At 36.1% G+C, this 19,525-nt stretch overlaps 5 protein-coding genes across 5 annotated transcripts; 2 read left to right on the top strand and 3 right to left on the bottom strand.

The window, feature by feature from the left end:
* Nucleotides 1-848: 848 nt before the first annotated feature.
* On the top strand, nucleotides 849-3,126 carry GCK72_002001 (uncharacterized protein; the record flags this gene model as incomplete). The annotated part of the gene is made up of 5 exons (XM_003115137.2): nucleotides 849-916; nucleotides 1,273-1,469; nucleotides 1,565-1,773; nucleotides 2,827-2,892; nucleotides 2,956-3,126. The coding sequence occupies 5 exons, from the start codon at nucleotides 849-851 to the stop codon at nucleotides 3,124-3,126; spliced, it is 711 nt and encodes a 236-aa protein (XP_003115185.2).
* A 2,264-nt stretch (nucleotides 3,127-5,390) lies between these two features.
* GCK72_002000 (uncharacterized protein) lies at nucleotides 5,391-6,555 on the bottom strand (the record flags this gene model as incomplete). The annotated part of the gene is made up of 4 exons (XM_053723219.1): nucleotides 5,391-5,690; nucleotides 5,739-5,819; nucleotides 6,274-6,444; nucleotides 6,490-6,555. The coding sequence occupies 4 exons, from the start codon at nucleotides 6,553-6,555 to the stop codon at nucleotides 5,391-5,393; spliced, it is 618 nt and encodes a 205-aa protein (XP_053591864.1).
* A 3,172-nt stretch (nucleotides 6,556-9,727) lies between these two features.
* GCK72_001999 (uncharacterized protein) lies at nucleotides 9,728-10,339 on the bottom strand (the record flags this gene model as incomplete). The annotated part of the gene is made up of 3 exons (XM_003114848.2): nucleotides 9,728-9,829; nucleotides 9,876-10,129; nucleotides 10,234-10,339. Coding segments are annotated over 3 exons (462 nt in total), but the record flags the coding sequence as incomplete, so codon positions are not given.
* A 2,972-nt stretch (nucleotides 10,340-13,311) lies between these two features.
* GCK72_001998 (uncharacterized protein) lies at nucleotides 13,312-15,558 on the top strand (the record flags this gene model as incomplete). Its single annotated transcript, XM_003114737.2, has 5 exons — nucleotides 13,312-13,401; nucleotides 14,093-14,327; nucleotides 14,406-14,578; nucleotides 15,253-15,313; nucleotides 15,494-15,558. 5 exons carry the CDS (start codon nucleotides 13,312-13,314, stop codon nucleotides 15,556-15,558), a joined length of 624 nt encoding a protein of 207 aa, XP_003114785.1.
* Nucleotides 15,559-17,020: 1,462 nt separating this feature from the next.
* GCK72_001997 (uncharacterized protein) lies at nucleotides 17,021-19,001 on the bottom strand (the record flags this gene model as incomplete). The annotated part of the gene is made up of 8 exons (XM_053723218.1): nucleotides 17,021-17,152; nucleotides 17,198-17,312; nucleotides 17,358-17,698; nucleotides 17,748-17,967; nucleotides 18,016-18,251; nucleotides 18,298-18,603; nucleotides 18,648-18,767; nucleotides 18,816-19,001. 8 exons carry the CDS (start codon nucleotides 18,999-19,001, stop codon nucleotides 17,021-17,023), a joined length of 1,656 nt encoding a protein of 551 aa, XP_053591863.1.
* Nucleotides 19,002-19,525: the final 524 nt, after the last annotated feature.

The following is a 19,525-nucleotide window of genomic DNA, read 5'->3' as shown; positions in this document are numbered from 1 at the left end:
TGAGGTTGACTAGTTGGCGTGACTATGAGATGATGATATTGTTGTTTGACAGATTATTTGTATACTTCACAGCAATATTACGTAATTGGAATAGTTTTGAGAAAGTTGAGGATCTGGGAGCATGAGAATAGAAATCTTCTGGATAGTTAGAAAACATAGTTGTTTCTAAGTATCCTGATAAACAAAAATACATCGAGAGCTACTTTTGCATGAAATCTGAAAGTGTGAGCAATGAAGAGATTTAGAAATGAAACATACTTTTCAAGAGAGTTCCCAGATTTAGATTCAGATTCGAGTTCATAGTTATGCAAGGTTTTCTGTATTTTTGGGGATTACTAGTCTGAATCGAGTTTATAGGTGTCACACAAAATCGCAAACACACTTGATAATGAAATGTTTAGTGCTTACTTGATTTCTAATTTGGCAAATGAACATGAAGCTGTAATTGAGCAATTCACTCTAGTGATATTTAGATAGGTTTACCAGTCTCTTTAAAAATTAAAAAATGATAAATTCCGTTCAATCAAAGGCTTTGGATAAAACTTTATGAAGATAAAGCAAATCTGCCCATATTGCACTAATTTTCTGAAATTCTAAACCAGTTCAAACTATAAACTTTATTAAAACATCTCTAATTAACTCTTTGTTTCTCAATAATTCTCTATTTATTCACACCTTTTCATTGTCTCATCAGTGCGCCAAAAGTCTTCAAAAGAGGGCGTGTCTATCGAATAGTTGAAGACGCATACAAAGTGGGCGGAGTCTATGCGAGAGGATTCTGCCGAGAAAGGAACAAACACGGGCGGTACCAAAACGGCTCATCCGAAAGGTGTACTCATCATAAAACGATGACATCTTTTCCGTTTTTTATGACTCCTGAATCAATTAACAAATTGGTGATGCCTAATTCAACAAGGTAATTCTTGATTTCACAATGTCCAATAATAGTTTTCGATTTGTTGAATTTGAAATGTCAGAGTGTTTTTGAACTTCTAAAATTAGGAAATAGTTTGTTTTTGAAAATTAATTTGTTTATCCCAATGGACCGGCTCACTATTCGTTTTTCAAAAATCAAAAGTATAACTCCAACTTCTGAAAATACAATTCCGAAATTGTTTGAACTATTTTTTGAAAACTCAGAATAATCATAAAGAATAAAATTTTTCTGATCAAAAACGACCGATAGCGTTTCTCAAGTTTTAACCCAGAGAAAAAGATATTTCATTGAATTTGAAAAGTTGTTCTATTTTTTCATCTTCAATCTGTTTACAGTATATCCTCTTCATCATCATCTCCTTCAACTTCAACATCTTTTACAATTGATACTTTGCTTTCGAATCCATTGGCAGCTCTTCCACAACTTCAAGCTCAGAACTTTCAAGATCCTTTCGGTGGATTGAGTATTCCTTCTGGAGCAACTTCTCAAGCAATGCCATGGCAGTTTCATGCAGCTTCTTACCCATTTTTTTGTAAGTTTTCAAAGATAAAATTTTGTTTTGTGTGAACCAACATATTCTGGCTATTTTTTTGAAGATTTCTATAGTTTTCACAAAATCATTTTCAGCTATGCTTTGCTCTCCACTGATGCCTCCTTTCATGCCTCCATACCATCATCAACACTATGTCTCCAGAAGGAAACGACGACATCGGACGATATTCAGTGAAGAACAATTACATATTCTGGAGACAACATTCTCATCAACACACTATCCAGATGCATCAACAAGAGAGGAATTGGCAGTTCAGTGTTCACTAAAAGAAGAAAGAGTTGAGGTGAGTAGGTCTTCTTGAGGTGAAAATCAGCAGGAAATTGTATAAAATGTAGCCAAACGTGCTTTAACCTCCAACCCGAAACCGCTTTCTATGAAATAACTTTTTTTTGGATTTCAGCGGTCCACTAATTTTCATGAGTTTTCCACAACAATATCTTTAGATAAATACCGTAGTTCAATAGACATGTCCTGATCCCTTAATTTTTTATTTTAATTTGATTTGGGATGTACAGCTCTTGCTCTTTTTTGTATATCTTCTCCGCCTGTATTTACACCATCTCTCCTCCCCTTTCTCACATTTCCCAATTAAACCAACAATGAACATCTGGAATACACCTTACTGAAGGTATAGAGAGAAAAAGAGGGAATGGATTAGTCAGGTTAAACGAGATCAATATAAAAATGAGGAGCAACAGCAGGTGGAAGGATAAGCGGATGGAATAAGAAGAAGAAGGTAAAGGGAGAGCCGACGAAACAGAGAGAGTGAACATGTAATTAGTAATTAGAGATAATGGATTTATTCTTCGACGTTAGACGTTATTCAATATGGTCTCAATCTGGCGAGAAAACGAAGACATCAAGGTGGGAAGATTATGGGATAGTTCTTTTTGAATTGAGCTGTCCGAAAGTGTTATTTCTGTCAAGAGAAAACGATAAATCTTTGGACAAAAAAACATTGTCTCCCGAAAACTTCGTTGTAAATTCCATCGTCTGTTTCGGCTCTTCCCTTACAGTTCTAAACGGTATAACGAAAGGAAAGAGAGAAGTGTAATGATAGAATTCGATGATGCGGATAATCGCACCTATATCGAACGCTTCCTTATTTTATCGTCTTCTTCGTCTTATAATTAGAAGAAGAAGAATAACCGACAAAAAGGATTTAGTGGAGAATAAAAGAGCTTAAAAATAGAGAATTTGGGCAGATGGGTGCAAATATAATTTACAACGGGTTAGAGTTGTAGCATAATTTCAGAATGTAATATGTTTTTCTTAACTACCAACAAAATCCAATTAACTATTCAACTCGGGCTATCAATCAGTTGTTTTATTCCAGGTTTGGTTCAAAAACCGACGAGCAAAGGAGCGAAAACAGAAAAAAGACGACAGTCGGACATCCAAAGTAAGAATTTAATCAATCTAAACACTTTCTTATACTCATTTCATAAATTCGTTAATCTTTCAGCACAGCGATGAATCAGAATGTGATGAAAGTGATGAAGATTCGAGAAAAGTGAAACGAATAAAAAGAGAGTCTTCGATCGGAAAAGAAACGAGTTCTCCTGAATCAAAAGCTTCCCTGAAATCGTCGTCAATTTGTGGAGATAGTCGAGAAGTCAAATCTGAAAACTTGTAAATTTTCGGTTTTAGAAAACTATTCATTGGTTTTTTCGTATCCCGTGTATACTCATGTTCATAATCTCTGAAAAAAGTGGAAGAGTGTTTTGATAGCCAGCAGATGTTGAAGTCATCGAAAGCATTTTCTATACTTTGGGTCTCACCACGAAACCTTTAACTCTTTGTTTCTTTACTTTCTTTCTTTCTTCCCCTTCCTCAAACAAATCAATTTCTAGTCCTCTCTTCTTCTTTTTCCATCAATAAATTCTTAATCTAATCCTATTCTAATCATGTTATCACGATAAAAGACGAAGACATTGTCGGGTTACTGTAGTGTCTCCTCTTATGATAATCCCTCGTCAACTTCGCACCGCCCGACCGGTTCATTCGATCGGATTACGGTAGTCAAATCACATTCGAAACGCCGCGAATTAGTGCAATGATCGAATTATCATTTCATCAGAAGTGGGGTCTCTCTATCCTTGAGATGGTATTACTATTTTAAAGAGGAAGACTTTGGAGTACGGTATTAAAACAGAGACCTACCTGATCTGAAGGCAATGTTTTAAACTAAATTACTATAGCAAACCATGTGGAAAACAATTAATCGGTTTAGGTATACATGCCACTCTCAAAAAGGAACTAAATAAGTTAACTAATGTTCAATACAACACTTTAGTGTTATTTGATAGAAACCGCTAGCGAAAGAGTGCAGTGAGTTAGAAGTCTCACCGATCGGTTACAGATAACGGAGAGATGGCCGAGCGGTCCAAGGCGCTGGTTTAAGGCACCAGTCCCTTCGGGGGCGTGGGTTCGAATCCCACTCTCTTCAGTTTCTTTTTCTCTTTTTTTGCCTCCAACTTCTTCTTTTTTCAGCTATTCCACACTCCTGGAAAACCAATTCCAGAAAACATGAAGGAATCCACCACTAATTTTTTATTTGATTCCACTTCTCTTTTTATGTGGCGAAAATACTGTAACTCACTATAAGAGTAGGTTTTGGTTTGTTCATTTTTAATTCTCAAAACTTTTTTCAATCTTCCCTCAATAAATTCAATAATTACGAAATCCCTTAAGCTCCCTTAACCCAATGGACCGCCTAATCCCAGAAATAAGGGTCCCTCATATGGAAAATCCTAATGCAAATCTTGGTAAATTCTCGTGTGAAAATTGATTTGAAGTCATTGGAAAAATTAAAGAAGTTAATCTTATGTTTTCGAATGGAAATGTGAAAGGGACTTCAGAAGTTTTTGATTTCAGATTGAAGCAAAATTTTTAAATATTTATTTATTCCAGCTAATTTTTTTTCAAAAACTTGTTGTTTTAGGAAAACCAAACAATTTGTTTTGTTATAATTTTATTTACTTCAAATACTGTTACAGAAATTCGACGTCTTCTCTTAAAACGATCGAAACTTCATCAAGGATTAATGAAACAACGAGCATGAACGTTTCCTAATTTTCATTTTCTCTTAAACAGTTCCTATCTCTCAGAAATGACTGAAACTCAATATCCTTTTCGTCTTGCTCCTTGAAAATGTGTTATTATTTGTAACATTATTTGCTCATACACTTTATATGTCACCAAGAGTGAATAAATCATCAATTTGCCTCATTTTGTGCTCTCTCTCTACACCTGACAGGAATACGGTAGTTATTAGAGAGCAAACGAAAAAAGAAAAGTGAGAAGAAGTGCGTGTCTTCAAGCTTCTCGTGTTAAATAGACCACTTATAAGTGGAAGACTTTTGGATCGGATTACAGTTGACCATGAGAAGATGATGATTTCTCAAGTAGAGAAGAGGGGACAATATTTGTGATGTGAGAAGAGGGATTGACGTGTCAAGAAGGTGTGAACATGTGTATATACAGATTGGGGCAATGATTAGGGGATCTTTTTGTGTCGTGAGATGATCAAGTATCTGAAAGTCAGGATTCTCGGAATCAGGCAGAAAAAGTAAAAAGATTTTTTCAATGTTTTAAAATCTTTTCAGGATAACCATTTTCCAAATTTATAAATTGAGAGAAAATGTCTTACTAGGGCGAGCAGATCATGATAGATTGAAGTTGAAAAATGAACATTTTTCTTTCGAAAGTTAGGATTAAAATCTTTTCAGGAAATGAGTTACCTGTCCTATTATCAGCATTTTAACAGTCTAAAGAGTTCAATAAATGAGGAGAAACAGGGGTGAGAAGCTCATTAGCTAAGTATTTCCCGCCAATAAATAAAATAAAAAGGATTCAGGTCAAATCGATTCATTACAAGTTGTCTCATGCTTCATCGCTTCATTTTTTCTCCTCATCATCCTTCTTCTCTTCTTTCTTTTCCTTTTCATCTTCCTTTTTCTCTTCTTTTTTCTCTTCTGTCGTGTCTTTCTTCTCTTCAGTATTCTGTTTCTCACAATCATCCTTCTTATCTGCTTTTTCCTTCTTATCATCCTTCTTCTCATCCTTCTCTTTTTTATCTTCTTTGTCTCCTTTTTTCTCTTCCTTTTTATCTTTCTTTGGCAGCTTTTCGAACGTAATGAACACTCGCTTGACTCCATCGTGCTTTTTTGCGTTTTTCCATAACTCGCGGACTGGTTTCTGAAGTAAACTGGTGTGGGAAAACAATGGTTTGAAGGTGATACTCACATCTGAATCGGTTTTGACGTAATAGACGGCGAAATACTGCTTCATGTTTTCTGGAATTGGTTTTCCAGGAGTGTGGAATAGCTGAAAAAAGAAGAAGTTGGAGACAAAAAAGAGAAAAAGAAACTGAAGAGAGTGGGATTCGAACCCGCGCCCCCGAAGGGACTGGTGCCTTAAACCAGCGCCTTGGACCGCTCGGCCATCTCTCCGTTATCTGTAACCGATCGGTGAGACTTCTAACTCACTGCACTCTTTCGCTAGCGGTTTCTATCAAATAACACTAAAGTGTTGTATTGAACATTAGTTAACTTATTTAGTTCCTTTTTGAGAGTGGCATGTATACCTAAACCGATTAATTGTTTTCCACATGGTTTGCTATAGTAATTTAGTTTAAAACATTGCCTTCTGATCAGGGGCAGCTCAATGAATGGGATCCAGAAAAGATAATCTTCGTCCACGCCGCGACTACAGCGCAGTAGGCGAGTTTCTTTCCCGGCGAGCTTCGCTTTTTTCAAGTACAAAGATGGCTTGACCATACCGCAATTTCAGTGATTTCATCCGGTTTGAGAAGTCCAACGGGAACTTTGATTTTGAACATTTCATTCGATGTGCACTTGATCTTGAATGCAATTTTCTCTTTTGTTGGGTTAGTGAGTTTAAGCGTGGCACTTGTAGTTTCATCACCAAGAGATGAGCTTGAGAATAAAATCTGAAAAGATCAAGATTAAAGTGTTGTCTTCAATCAAAACCTTACTGTTTCAGGGTTGAGCTTGAGGACGAAGACTTCGCTATCCTTCTCTTCTTTCTTCTTCTCTGCCATCTCCGATTCTCTTTTTGTTTCGAAGCGAACTTCAACAGTGGACTTTTGAAAGTGAAATAATATTTTTAAAATTTTTTTTGTTTTTATATTATGTGAAAAAAGGATTGCAACGTGGTACGCTGAATAAAAATAAATGTGCAAGTTCACGATGGAAATTTGGAATTGGAGAGAAGAAATTTCAGAAACTTTTACGGAGAGGCATGAAACTTGAACAAATTTGTGAAGCCTCTGGTCTTTTCTTTTGAAACTTCAACGGTATAATACATCGTTGAGGCATAATCGTTCAATAGCTCAGGTCTCCCATCTTTTGTGTCATATGTTTTAATCTTTTAAACCCATTTGTTATTTTGAAACAAATTCCGATTTTCGGTGTGATAATCCAGTAAGCAACTCTTCTTTTCACAAGATTAAGATTACGGTACTCCTCTTGCTCAGTCTCACAAATCGGAAGCAGTTTCTGTTTGTTTTCGGATTTGAGCGCTTGTCGAGACAAGAAGAAGACACCTTGTCGTTTCAATGTATGTCAATGAAATAATCGAACATCCATCTGCCACGAGACACCTTCCGATCGGTAAGACAAAATGTCAATAAGCCACAAAAAACGATTGGAGACTGCCATTCGAAAAACGATGAAGAACAAAAAGAAAACAGGGAAAGGTGCGAAACTAACACCTGCTCTTTGAGCAACGTATTCACGTCAAATTCTACGTGTAAACATGAAACGTATTGCTGTGTTTGAGGTATCAGAAACATTCCATCGAGGGATCTTCTACCAACTTTTCACATCTTTTCTGATATTTTAAGCAGAAAATGAATGAACGAAAAGGTTGAAAAGCCTTGATTTTCTGAAGAGACAAACGGTTGAGTCATGTTGTTCTTAAAAATAGTTGAGTGATAAAACCTCAAAATAAAGCAGGGATGCTCTTCATTTACTTTTGGAAAATCAACTTCAGTGACCGACAATAAGATAAAAACAAAACGAGTGCGGTTATATCCTTTTATGTTGAAGTTGTAGTGATTTCATTGTAGGTTCATTGGGATGCCACAGGTCCAAGGGTTATAGAATAAGTTTCATTATGACACTTCACTAGTGATGGAGGACAGTTATTCCAAGTTACCAAGTTAGTTTTTGTACAAGGTGATAATCGTATCAGGTAAGATCGCACTCCCCAATCCATTCGTAATCAATCGTATATCTTGGACAGTCACAGCTTTGATCACATTCTATTGGCCACCCGTTTTCACAGTCTAAAAAATTATTTAGAGTCTAGAATTATTTAAAACTTATTTAGAATTTATTTAGGTAGAACTTGATTATAGTAATGAGAACATGAGTGTCCAAATTGCAGAACGAATATACTCCAACAAGAGTTGCATGGAATCCCCTCGGCAGTCGTGTGGCAACTTTTGGGCGGAAGTTGAGGTCGATTCGGCTTTAGATCGGATCTTGCTCACCTTCTGGCCGGAAGTTTAACGATTTCAGACTTTAGGTCGGATCTAGGTCAGCTTTTGGGCGGAAGTTGAAGCAATTTCGGTACTTTTACCCTCAAGTTGAAGGAACGGCGACTTTAGATCGGATCTTGGTCACCTTCTGGTCAGAAGTTAAGAGAATGTCGGCTTTAGCTCGGACATTGGTCGGCTTCTGATCACAAGTTTCGAAATGACTGTCGGCTGCCCAGAAGTTGATCGGACCTTGGTCTTTTATTTATTCGTTTTTGAGTGAATTTTTCTTATTTGTATCAAATCTTACATTATTTTTCATTCAGTTTACGAAATTTCATGGAAAAAATCAAATCGTTAGTGGAGGTGCACAAGTTCAGTGGAAAAGTTATCGTAAGTGGATTTTTATCTCATAACCAAAAATCTCTAAGTTTTTCAGGTTCTCACTAAAAAGCAAACAATACGAACTTCCCACCTTGAATGTATTGTCAGAAAGTAATCATATTTAATTAATGTATTTTAGAGAAATTCACTGACGAAGTCTACATCTGGACAACAATGCGAGCACACCAGGGATACTTCGAAAAATCATTGTATTTAGTTGTTTTTTTTGTATTTTTTAAAACTTATACTTTTTTATGTATAGTCCTTTTAGTGAATAAATTGTAATATATGATATTTCAGCTGTTTTTGTGCGCGAAAAATAAATCAATAAGGCGATCGAGGGGTTCCATGCGGTCCGTGTCAGAAGTTGGTCGGAAGTTGGTCGTATCTTGGTCGGCTTTACCAGCGGTCTTGTCCAGAATCCGACCAACCTCCGAGCTGAAGCCGACCAACTTCCGCGCTAAAGTTGCCGGTGACTGTCGGCCGACTTCCTGATAAGGACTTCCATTCAACTCAGATTCCAACTATTTCAACCAGTAGAAAAGTTTAAAATCATTATGAAAGACTCGTTGATTTGGTTGAAAATGTAACATTAGACGTGGCTGGAGATAATGTTGAGTTTTCAGTCAATGTCATTGTAGACCACGGAGATTTCATTTCCTTTTTTGGTTGGAATCGCTAGATTCATTTGGTTCAATTGATGTTGAACGAGATGATACTTAACATGGAGATCCGGTTTCATAAAGAGCGGCTGAACAAATCTTATGTGGAATATTTGTCGTAGAACTATTGGATATTTCTGAAATAGTCGAGCTTGAAGATGAAAACGTCAATGTTGGTTGTTTCGTAGTTAGAATATCCTGTCTACAGTATCCAGAAACCAACTGGGTTTGTAAAGAAATAATCAAAATGAAAAAAATGAAGTGGTATGGTATCGATTGAGATGAATTCACAATCTTCAACATTCTTTATGTATATAAACAAAATTGTATAATAATATTCAGCTTGCATTGTTAATTATGAATTTTCAATTCGCTCCAGGATCGATTTGTTGTTTGATCTCGTTCCTTCTTCCGGCATCGTTTTTCTGTATTTCAATATCAAAAATACTGTGCACCAAGAAAATCTTTTCAGATTTTTATTTGAAAACCTCATTAAGTGGAAGGTTGGTGTTTCTTAATATCCCTACATGATTTGTGAAACTCGTTCGAATTACTTTATTCCCGTGATACATAAACGATATTACAGAAAAAACAAAAACTACTTGAAATGTAATAACTTCAATAAGAACTTATTATAAAATTTCATTTTGTCCTATTTTCGGGACAATAAATTAAGTTTTTTCATTCTATTTCTGCTTGCAGCTGTAGAAATATTGTTCATCCATGTGGGACGTCTTCTCCCATTTTCCGCTTTTACATTCATAGCTAGTACTGGAAGCGTAGTCTTTCTGTAACGGAAAGTTTTGACTTTTTTCACAAATTCTATGATTCTACCCAATTATTATATGAATTCATTTCTTCATCCTCTTCTGCGTATACGAGAGCTAATGGATTATACCCTGTTGGACATTGCACATTTGTCACTGTAATACAGTTCTTCCAAGTCAATGTAGCCTTTATATAGGTTCCGTTATTTGTTGAAAAAAAGAAAGGTGCCATATTTTTTATTTGATCTCCATCAATTGTCAAACTATTACAGCCGCATGTGGATTTGCATTCGGTTGGGAATCCATCTGAACATGTAGTATCTGAAAATAAAATAAAAACAATTGAAAATGTATAATTAATATCACGAAAAAGTTCACAATTAAACAAAATCTAACAAGAAATAGGTTTGACTAGAAGTACTTACTTGTATTTAACTCTCCCCGACATTCTCCAGCAACTCCTTGAATCCAGAATTGGAAGAGAAGAAAAGATCTAAAAGAGTACTCTATGAAATACATTGAATCACAAAGTTGAAAATTATAGAAATGATTCTGTATTGGTTCAGAGCGAGTCATTAACATAATTATCATATCCAACACGACGGTTTTTGGTCTTTAGAAGCAATGCAGTACAAACGGAAAACACAGAAAAATGAAAAAGAAAACAAATAGACAGAAATTTCAAAGGATTTTACATGCAATAACTAGTTGTCAAATCAAAGATAAATATCTGGACTACTGTATTTTCAGAAATTCTTGTGAGATGATCAGTCTTTTGGGTCTTTTCATTCTGAACTACTTCTGCGATAAACTAGAAAATGACCAATGCGCTCCAATTAATCCGTACTCCATTCGCTGTTGGTGAGGATATCTGCTGCTAAGGAGCCGAGAAGAATTCATTCAGATTTTCCAATTTTTCAGTTCATTAACTAAAATCAGTGAAAAAATCATGCGCACAAAAGCGGCGGATAAAAATTTGGAGAAGAAATATCTGAACTAAAGAACACGATCATTGTTCAGCTATCCTAAAAATTAGATATTGAATTCTATCGTACGAAAACTGTAACTAGAAACGAAAGAAAACACTTTAAAAAATCTTCACTATCTAGAGCAGTTTCCCCCCATTTTCTGGAACTTTCGTCAAGTTGCCACAACTCAGACGTAACCTTCTTGTTATACCTAATGGCATATAATAATAATAATAAACTAATAGGGTTGGGCGCGAGGGAAAAGCGAGTCAGGTTACCCAAACCTGGTACACAATTACATAATCTCAGTGTCTATTCGAAAAGAGAAAGGAAGATAGAGTCCCTCTCATTATAATAACAATAATAACAAGTGAACTACCGATATATTTGTTTTTCATTCAATGACTAATGCCTATGAAAAACGGAAATCTCGGGAGAAAGCTTGGTTGGATTCAACTTGAAATCTGAAAACTGTAACAAAAAAAACAGGGAACACAAGTTTGTAACTTTTCAGAAGTATCATCTCTTCACTCGAACCATTAGCAGAAATCCAGTTTTCTGTTTAAATTCATAATTGTTTTCCAAAATCGAACGACTCCAGCTTCCATTTTAGAGGGACAAGCCGGAATAACTTTTTTCAGATTTTTACGAAACAAAGTTCTCTGGAAACCAGACACAGAAAAAATGTCTGAAACGAATGAAGAGGTCTCAAAATATCGAAAAAGAATTCGTGTAGATTTTCTAGAATTCATAAAAATCTTCCTGAATCTTAACACCAAGGAAAATCGAGAAAAATAAACGTAGCTGTGAACAAAGAGGAAGTATTTGAATTCTATTAAATTGGAAAACAATATCAGAAAGATTCATTATGTTTGACATAATTGATATCCAAAGTTCGAGACCCAATTTTAACGCAAGCTCCGAGTTCATTCTTCCCTCGCCTAAATTCTGAATAAACTCGCATGAAACTACTCTTTTAAAACATTTTCAAACTCTGGTGCACCCTTCGAAAATTGTTATGAAATTGGTGATCTTTCACCCGAATTTCAGAATCAAGCCTCCTCTTAATCTCGTCCAAAGGCTTCTCATCATCCGTACTCTTGTCTTCACCGAAAAATCTTCTCATCCCAATTTTTGACGTCGTCAAATTATAGTAAACGACATCGAAAAAACACATTTCATGTTTGGATAAACCTTGTAATTATGTCTCTTTTTGTTGGAAAAGAAAGGGAAAATGGATCCTTTTCGTGATGCATATGGCATTGAAATTGAGCAATTTGTTCTGCGCATCGCTGGTTACTGTAGGTTAAAGTGAAAAAAAAATGGAAAGAGATAATTTCTATTAGCAATGAATCCAAATTGATTGACATATACTCAATACAGCTATTTTCAGTTAACTGAGTTTCAGAAGATTTTCATGTTCTCTTGTCATGCACCCACCCGATCTTCAATGTCATCCCCTTCTTTTCTCTTCCCGAGTTGCTCCATGCTCAGCAATTGCTCGAGTTGCTCATTACTCTATTACTGACATAATGTACCTTTTGTACCCTCCATTTTCCTACTTATTCTCATCTCTTTATCCCCCGTTTATGTCCGCTTTTCGGAGGTAAAAAGATGTAACCCGAGATTGTTCTCCCGCTTTGTACATATTTCGGATACATTTTCAATCCACGGTCATCGCTAATTCGGGAATCATCATTCGATGAGAAACGAGTATGTGTACACATGAAAATGAGACGATGATTTTGTTTTTCTACTGGAAAATTGAGGTTTTCTGTTTTTAGATTCAAGTATAGGAGACGAAATGAAGTTATTTTTTTAGGTTCAAGTTCCGGAGTCATACAGCAAACTGATTTTACACCCACTGAAACTTATCGAAATACAGGAATTCTATTTAAAAAAAAGAATATTATTCAAATGGAGCAGTGCGAAATAATTGACTGAATATTTTCAATCGAACGTTTTGAAAAATCTTCGAATCAAACACGCGAACAAACTTCGAATCAATCACGAAGGGAAGGCATTGTTCATCAACATTTTTTTAAAATAGCAATGTCCGTCAGACGATTCGTATCAAGACGGCATCTTGGAATTATAATTTTGGTGGGTTCAGCCATTTTTAGGTATTCCCGCTATTAAAGTGTCTACTTTATGAATTAGTTGAGTGTGGGGAAAAAACATAAGGACATGTTCAGATTGCTAAAAGGTTTCCAAACTATGGACAGCATGTGTTCCGTTCAGAGCCAGTTTCCTAAACCCCCTATCAAAAATAGACCCCACTAAGAAATCTATTCTTTTCTATCGTTCATTCAAAAAGAATCCTTCTCTCTTTCTCTAAATCTCTTCATTTCTTCTAATCTCTTCTTGAGCTTCTTCGACTACGGTACCCAATTAAACGCCGTGACTCCGCCCACTTTCTATTGTCGTCTCACTCTCGCGGAAAAGTGGGAGGAGTCTGAAGATGAAAGAAATAGGTTCTCATTTAGTTAAACCTATTTTCATTTAACTTATTATTCTCAATCTGAAAAGTTGAATATGACGCTGAAATTCTCAGTGGAACGGCTGGTGGATAGTGAAAAAGAATCAGAAGACGCTGATGTGGAGGAGCAGAACAACCTAAAAAAGGTGAGATAGCTTGAAGTTTTTATTGTTTTGAGACCTGTAGATACTTTTTCTGAATAGTTAAAATAAAAACATTAACGTTGTACCGATGTTTTTGTTCTTATTTATTTATTTAAAATACGATTAAAGGATCATGAAAAAGAACATCAAACACAGCCGAGTATAAATCAGAATGATTTGAGATAACTACAGTATCATGACAATGAAGTTAGAATAAAGGAATGCTGGTAGTATAAGATTGTACCTTATAAAATTGAGATTTATGGTTCCTAGTGAAAAGAGAAATGGAAATGGATAGTAAACCAATCAGAAACAACCTTTGTGCGCTTTTTGTTAATTGATGTTTAAGCGCGATTTATCTTCGACTTCTTGAATTAAGTTAAACATTTTCTGAGGATACGGTAGTTTAAAGACAAGAACATTTGAATATCCTTTCTTATCACCTTGAATGTTTGTGTCGGAATTTTATCCTCTAACTAAAATAATTTATCCTCTTATCATATAACTTTTATACTCAATTTATATGATCCTTAGGAGATGATTACCTTTAAAAAGTGACATGAAGGACAATAAGATGAAACTAAACAATAGTTAACAAGGGCTTGGTTATGGAGCTTCAATAAAACAATAATAAAAATTAAGTTGAAAACAGATTTCACATGAAATATCAATCAACAGAGTTTCTATTTTGCAGCGACCCTTTGACGAAGACGACGAAGAAGAAGAAATGGAAAAGTCAGGGAAAAACGAACCGTTGACACAGACACTTTCCTATTTTGATGTACTTCTTCCTCACGTTCAAATGGCTTGTTCCAATCCATTTATATCTGGAATCGGAGCTGGATCATCTGGAGATCAGAATCTAAATGGAAGTGTATGGCAACATCCATGGTTGGAATTGCTGCAGAGTACAACGGCCTCGCAGTTTGGTTAGTTATTTTAATTTTTTGTCTTGGAAATGCAGGCAAATCTGTGATTAAGATCTTCTAGTATGATGATTGTTTCAGGCGACGTAACAGCCGGTTTATTCCTTCAACCTCTCCGAAAAAACAAACGAATTCGGACAGCATTTAGTGCACATCAACTGGTACAACTGGAAAAAGCGTTCGAAGGAAATCATTATGTTGTTGGGAATGAAAGAAAACAGTTGGCATCGAAATTGAGTCTCACAGAAACACAGGTAAGGAGCACGGCTTGGGTGAGACATTTCGTATGAGAAGGTCTTCTGAAATTAGAATGAGAAGTTCAAAACATTACTAGCAGGGTCTGTTATTCTAACCAGTATTACGGTATCATTTTTCCACACTTTCACTCCCTTTGAAACTCTGAAATCTGCACCCCCTCGATGAATCAATTGAATTCTGTAAACGATCTGTTTACCCAGTTCTGCAACAATTTGAACCTCCTACCGTAGTCTAACTTTTAATCCGACCACTCAAAAAGTGCTTCACACAATTCTTGTCCCAACACGGAGCCCATCATTAAACACAGATCGTTCTTTCTCCTTCTCACCAATTTCACAAAAGCGTGTCATCCTTGTCTCTTTGTACACATACATCGATACAAATACAGTCTTCTTCTATACCATGTTCATTTTATTTGATCGCTTACTTAGCACACCAATTGGATCGCTCTTTGCTAATCCTGTTGTAGGTGGTGACTCCGGCGGATGTATTGGGGGGGACGGGAGGGTCGAGTACTATTATTCGACACCGTCTCAATGTTAGCACAAAAGAAGAAAGAGCAAGAAGAAGCAAGTACAATAGACACGGGGGGTAAATAGATAGTTTGAGAATAGGAGCAATTTGGTTTAGAGCAATTCGAATCAAGATTTATAGAATTATTTATTTTCAGGTGAAAGTGTGGTTCCAGAACCGGAGGACCAAACACAAAAGAGTCCGACTAGAAGGATCAGGTGAGATATCCGGGGTTTGAAAGCTTTGAAAATAATCTTCTCAAATGAGTCAGGTACAAAAATGTTTCATCTCTATCTCCTGTTTTGAGAATGTAAAACACTTAGCATATTTTTCAAGAAGGCACTGTAACTATATAATTTCTATTAAATTTCAACTCAATTTCAACTGATATCTTTCAGATGCAAATGCCCCAATGTCAAATGACGAAGATGACGAGGAGGATAAAAAGTCGACAACTTCCTAATTAAATTCTCAAACTTTTCTTCATTCTCAATTTATTATTTCCTTTTCTCACAGTATTTCTTTCCTTTAGTATTTCTTCTTTTTAGTGCCATCCCACCATCGCCCATCCCACAATCATCATCAGTCATCGATTGGAAATCTTTTTTTTTTTGAAATTTCCCATATTTTACATCACAAAAAGCTTTATTTCTTTCCCACGAAAACCATGTTTTTTTCATGTTGAAAATTGGAATAAATCCTTCATTTCACTCCCTCTCTCATCATTATTTCCATCCAATTGAACAAACGAAAAGAGAAGATGAAAACCCTTTCGAACCTATCAATTATCTTTTCGTTCCCCTCAAATCGAGGATCTTTTCTGACGATTTGAAGGGGAGCCAAAACGAAAAAAGAATATGTAATTGGGGGATTTATGACAAGTGTGTGACACGAAAAATTGAATGAAAATGTGGGGAATAGAGCAGCTCGGGGAGCTACAAAAAGAACTGATGCGAGAATAAGCGATCAGCTCTTCATTGTTTCATTTTGAATAATCAATTCTCACTTTTTCAAAATCTTCTGAAGAAATTGAGTAATTTTCTGATCTATTTAAAAGTACCCATATCCTACAAAACCTTATTTCATGTCGTTCCGGGTCAATCTATCTTTTTTCTTTATCTCATTGTAAACCTAAACCCCAATCACTTTTTCTTCTTCGTCTTCATATCCAATTCGACCTTCTTTCGTATTCAGAAGAGTGTAGAGAATGCGAATTCGATTAGCACACTGTTCACTTTTTGTGTCAATTCCTTAATTATACATTTGGAAACATACAGAAACATATTTAAATGGAATTAGTGTCCGACCGTTTCATAATTAACCATTCTCTTTCTTTTCAAGTCTTTTTTGGTTCGATCAGGTTTAAGAAACAAAGAAATGAAACTGCAAGACATGAATAAAGGGGTCAACATTGAATAAATTATAGACGAATCAATCGAACCATGTATTTTCTGATTACACTCTATAGGAGTTGGAGCAGATTCTCCTTGTATTACACATATTCCAAAAGTTATAAATATTTTACCTCGATTGTTGTAGAATTTCCAAAATATTATTTCCAAATTTTCTCAACATTCCAGAGATTAGCTCCTGGTTACGAATACAACAGTCTCTAACCTTGCCGTGATTCAAACAGGTGACCTCAATGCCAGAATTTTTCACACAGTAGATGTCGTTGTGGGCACGATCTGTATTTTCATCTTTCCCGGAATTGATTTTTGTCTTTCAATCTCTACAAAACCTCTGGAAAGTAGCTAAAAAAGTGCATGATTTTTTGGACAACGAGTTTGCACTGTATAGGAGTTGGAGCAGAGGGTTCCCGGATTACACATTTCTAAAGATATTCGAGTGCAGCCGCATGTTTATATATACTAAATGTTTCATTCTAAAACAAGACTAAACAGTTCAGAAGTGAATGGAGTCTTCTATTCCTCAACCTTCTTCGCATCACTCTTATCTACATTTGTTTTCTTCTTCTGGAAGATACTGAGAACAGAGAATCCAGTTGGCGGAGGGCCATCGACAGAAGATGACGACGACTGCTTATTTTTCTTTTTCTTAAAATATTCTGATTATTTGAAAAGAAATTTAAGTTTTCTTACAGCTTTCGCATTCTGTGCTATCGACACCGATTGACTTTTGTTAGGAGTCTGCGTAGTAGTTCGATAGTTTTGGAAACTTGTCATACGAGTACGAATTGGAGTTTTCGACTTTTTGCTGAATATTTGAAATGTTAATTGTGTTTTGGGCATTCAAACTCACTTTCCTTCCTCTGTACTGTTCGAAAGTGACTTCTTCTGTTGCATCATCTTCTCCGGTTGTTTCTCTGGAGGACGATCAAGAAATGTGGGTGGAGCCTGGAGCACATTAACAACTTGGTTTGTAGCTGCAAATGGAGCAGAAACTGGTTGAGATGGATGAGGAAGAATGTTGACAAGAGGAGACTGTTTTGAAGTTTGAAGATCTTCTTTACGGATTTTGTTCGGGAGCTCAAAGTAACTATTAGATCCAGGAGCTTGTTCAAATCCATCAACATTTGGCAGCTCGCGAACAACATCCGACATTGTGACACGCTCGTTTTCAATACCAGCACAGATACGCTCCTGTAAGATAACATATTCTTGAGTGTCATGATATTCCTTCTTTACTCACTGTAATATACTTCACAACTGCTGCAGCGACCCCACCTTCAAATGGCATCCGATATCCGTCCTGTACACGTGGCAACACTTCAGCCACTTTCATGCCTGGATATGGTTCTGTTCCGTCATGATACACCTCCCAACACATGATCCCATAGGCAAAAACATCAGTTTTCGGAGTATAGAAACCAGTACGTGGAACTTCTGGAGCCAACCATCTGATGGGAACTCTGAAAGAGAGAAGATGGATTACTGTAATCTCTCTCCTCTGTCCTCACTTTTTATAAGGATTCAATCGATAACTGGATCCTTCTCTCGACATTCCGAAATCTGATATTTTCACTTGTCCACCTCCATAAAGACAGTTTCTGGATGCAATATCTCGATGAATGATTTGAAGAGAATGAAGGTATTCCAAGCCAAGAGCTGCTTGAAAAACCATATCGTTCTTCTTGGACATTGATAACGCGCCCGTGTTCTTCTTCAAGTATGAATCGAGTGCTCCGTTCTCAGCCTAGAAGTAATAGAAGATTGAGTGTAATTCTGACCGCACTGCTTACTAATTCCATAATAACCATTAATGGCTCCTGTCCAGCTGCCACTCCATAAAAAGTTACCACATTTGGATGTTTGAATTTTCTCATCAATCTAGCCTCGTGCATTATTTCTTTGATTTGTTCTTTTGTCAGAGATTCCAACTTTGCAAGTTTAATAGCCGCCTTCTTGACAGTATTTCCAATACGGATCTCTCCTAATTGTACTTCTCCGAATGCTCCTTCACCCAATTTCTTCAACAAAGTCACATCCGAATGTTGTTTTTCCCAAGGTTCACGACCGATTGGACGAATGAGAACTGATTCGACACTCTGTAATAAAATACGTAATTGAATGCGAGTTCTAATTATCTTACTCCAGTAGCAACTGGTTCCTTGGTACGATGATGATAGTTGAGAAGATCTGGAATCGTTGCGAACCATTTGATATCTACAGCGAATTTGTTTTCCATTTCTCTGATAACGTAATGACGAATCTGAAAGAAGATAATTGATTAGGCTGTCAGATTTATCTGGCAACTCACATCGTCAGCCACTCCAACATAGACGGAGAGAACAAACTTTCTGGATTCTCCAACTTTCGGATCAGTGAATCGAACGAGAAAATCTCCTTTTTGGGTGAGTAATACTTTCATATCTTCACGTGGCAACAGTCCATGATACCACGGTTCTTTTGCAAGAGTTTGTTCATGAGTACGTGTTTGGCTCATTGATCTAAAACATTGTTACGACAACTGCGGGGGAAGTGGGAAACTCACAATTTTCCTAATCAGTTTATCGATATCAATTTCAATGTTCCCTCCTTCCTCAAATTGAAAACTGATTATGCTTCCCTTTCATCTTTCTTTTATAAACAGAAAATAGGGTATCGTGATTTTTTTTTGTGCGAGATTTATCAATTGGGTTTTTGAAACACGTCAAAATGAATGTTTTTGAAACGAGTTTCACGAACTTGTTCCATCTGGACTGCAAAAAACGGAGAAAATCAGAGTATCCGACAGAGTTAGAATCATGAAGAATACATCCAAAAGAGCTCCAGTGGAGAGTGGTACTGATATTTCTTTGTCCAACATCATCCCTTCTCGAGAATCATTCATTAGTAAAAAGAAATTTTTAGAACGTACAGGTTCAAGAAACAAAAAATTAGGAAATTTTATACTCAACAGATAAAAAAGATCAAGTTATTCGAATCGTTGTTTTTCTCTTAAAATCTAAATAAACAAATACTAAACAA

The sequence above is a fragment of the Caenorhabditis remanei genome, chromosome I (assembly GCF_010183535.1).
Source record: "Caenorhabditis remanei strain PX506 chromosome I, whole genome shotgun sequence".
In the NCBI taxonomy this organism is placed as follows: domain Eukaryota; kingdom Metazoa; phylum Nematoda; class Chromadorea; order Rhabditida; family Rhabditidae; genus Caenorhabditis; species Caenorhabditis remanei.
This window is presented reverse-complemented; position numbering and strand designations above follow the sequence as displayed.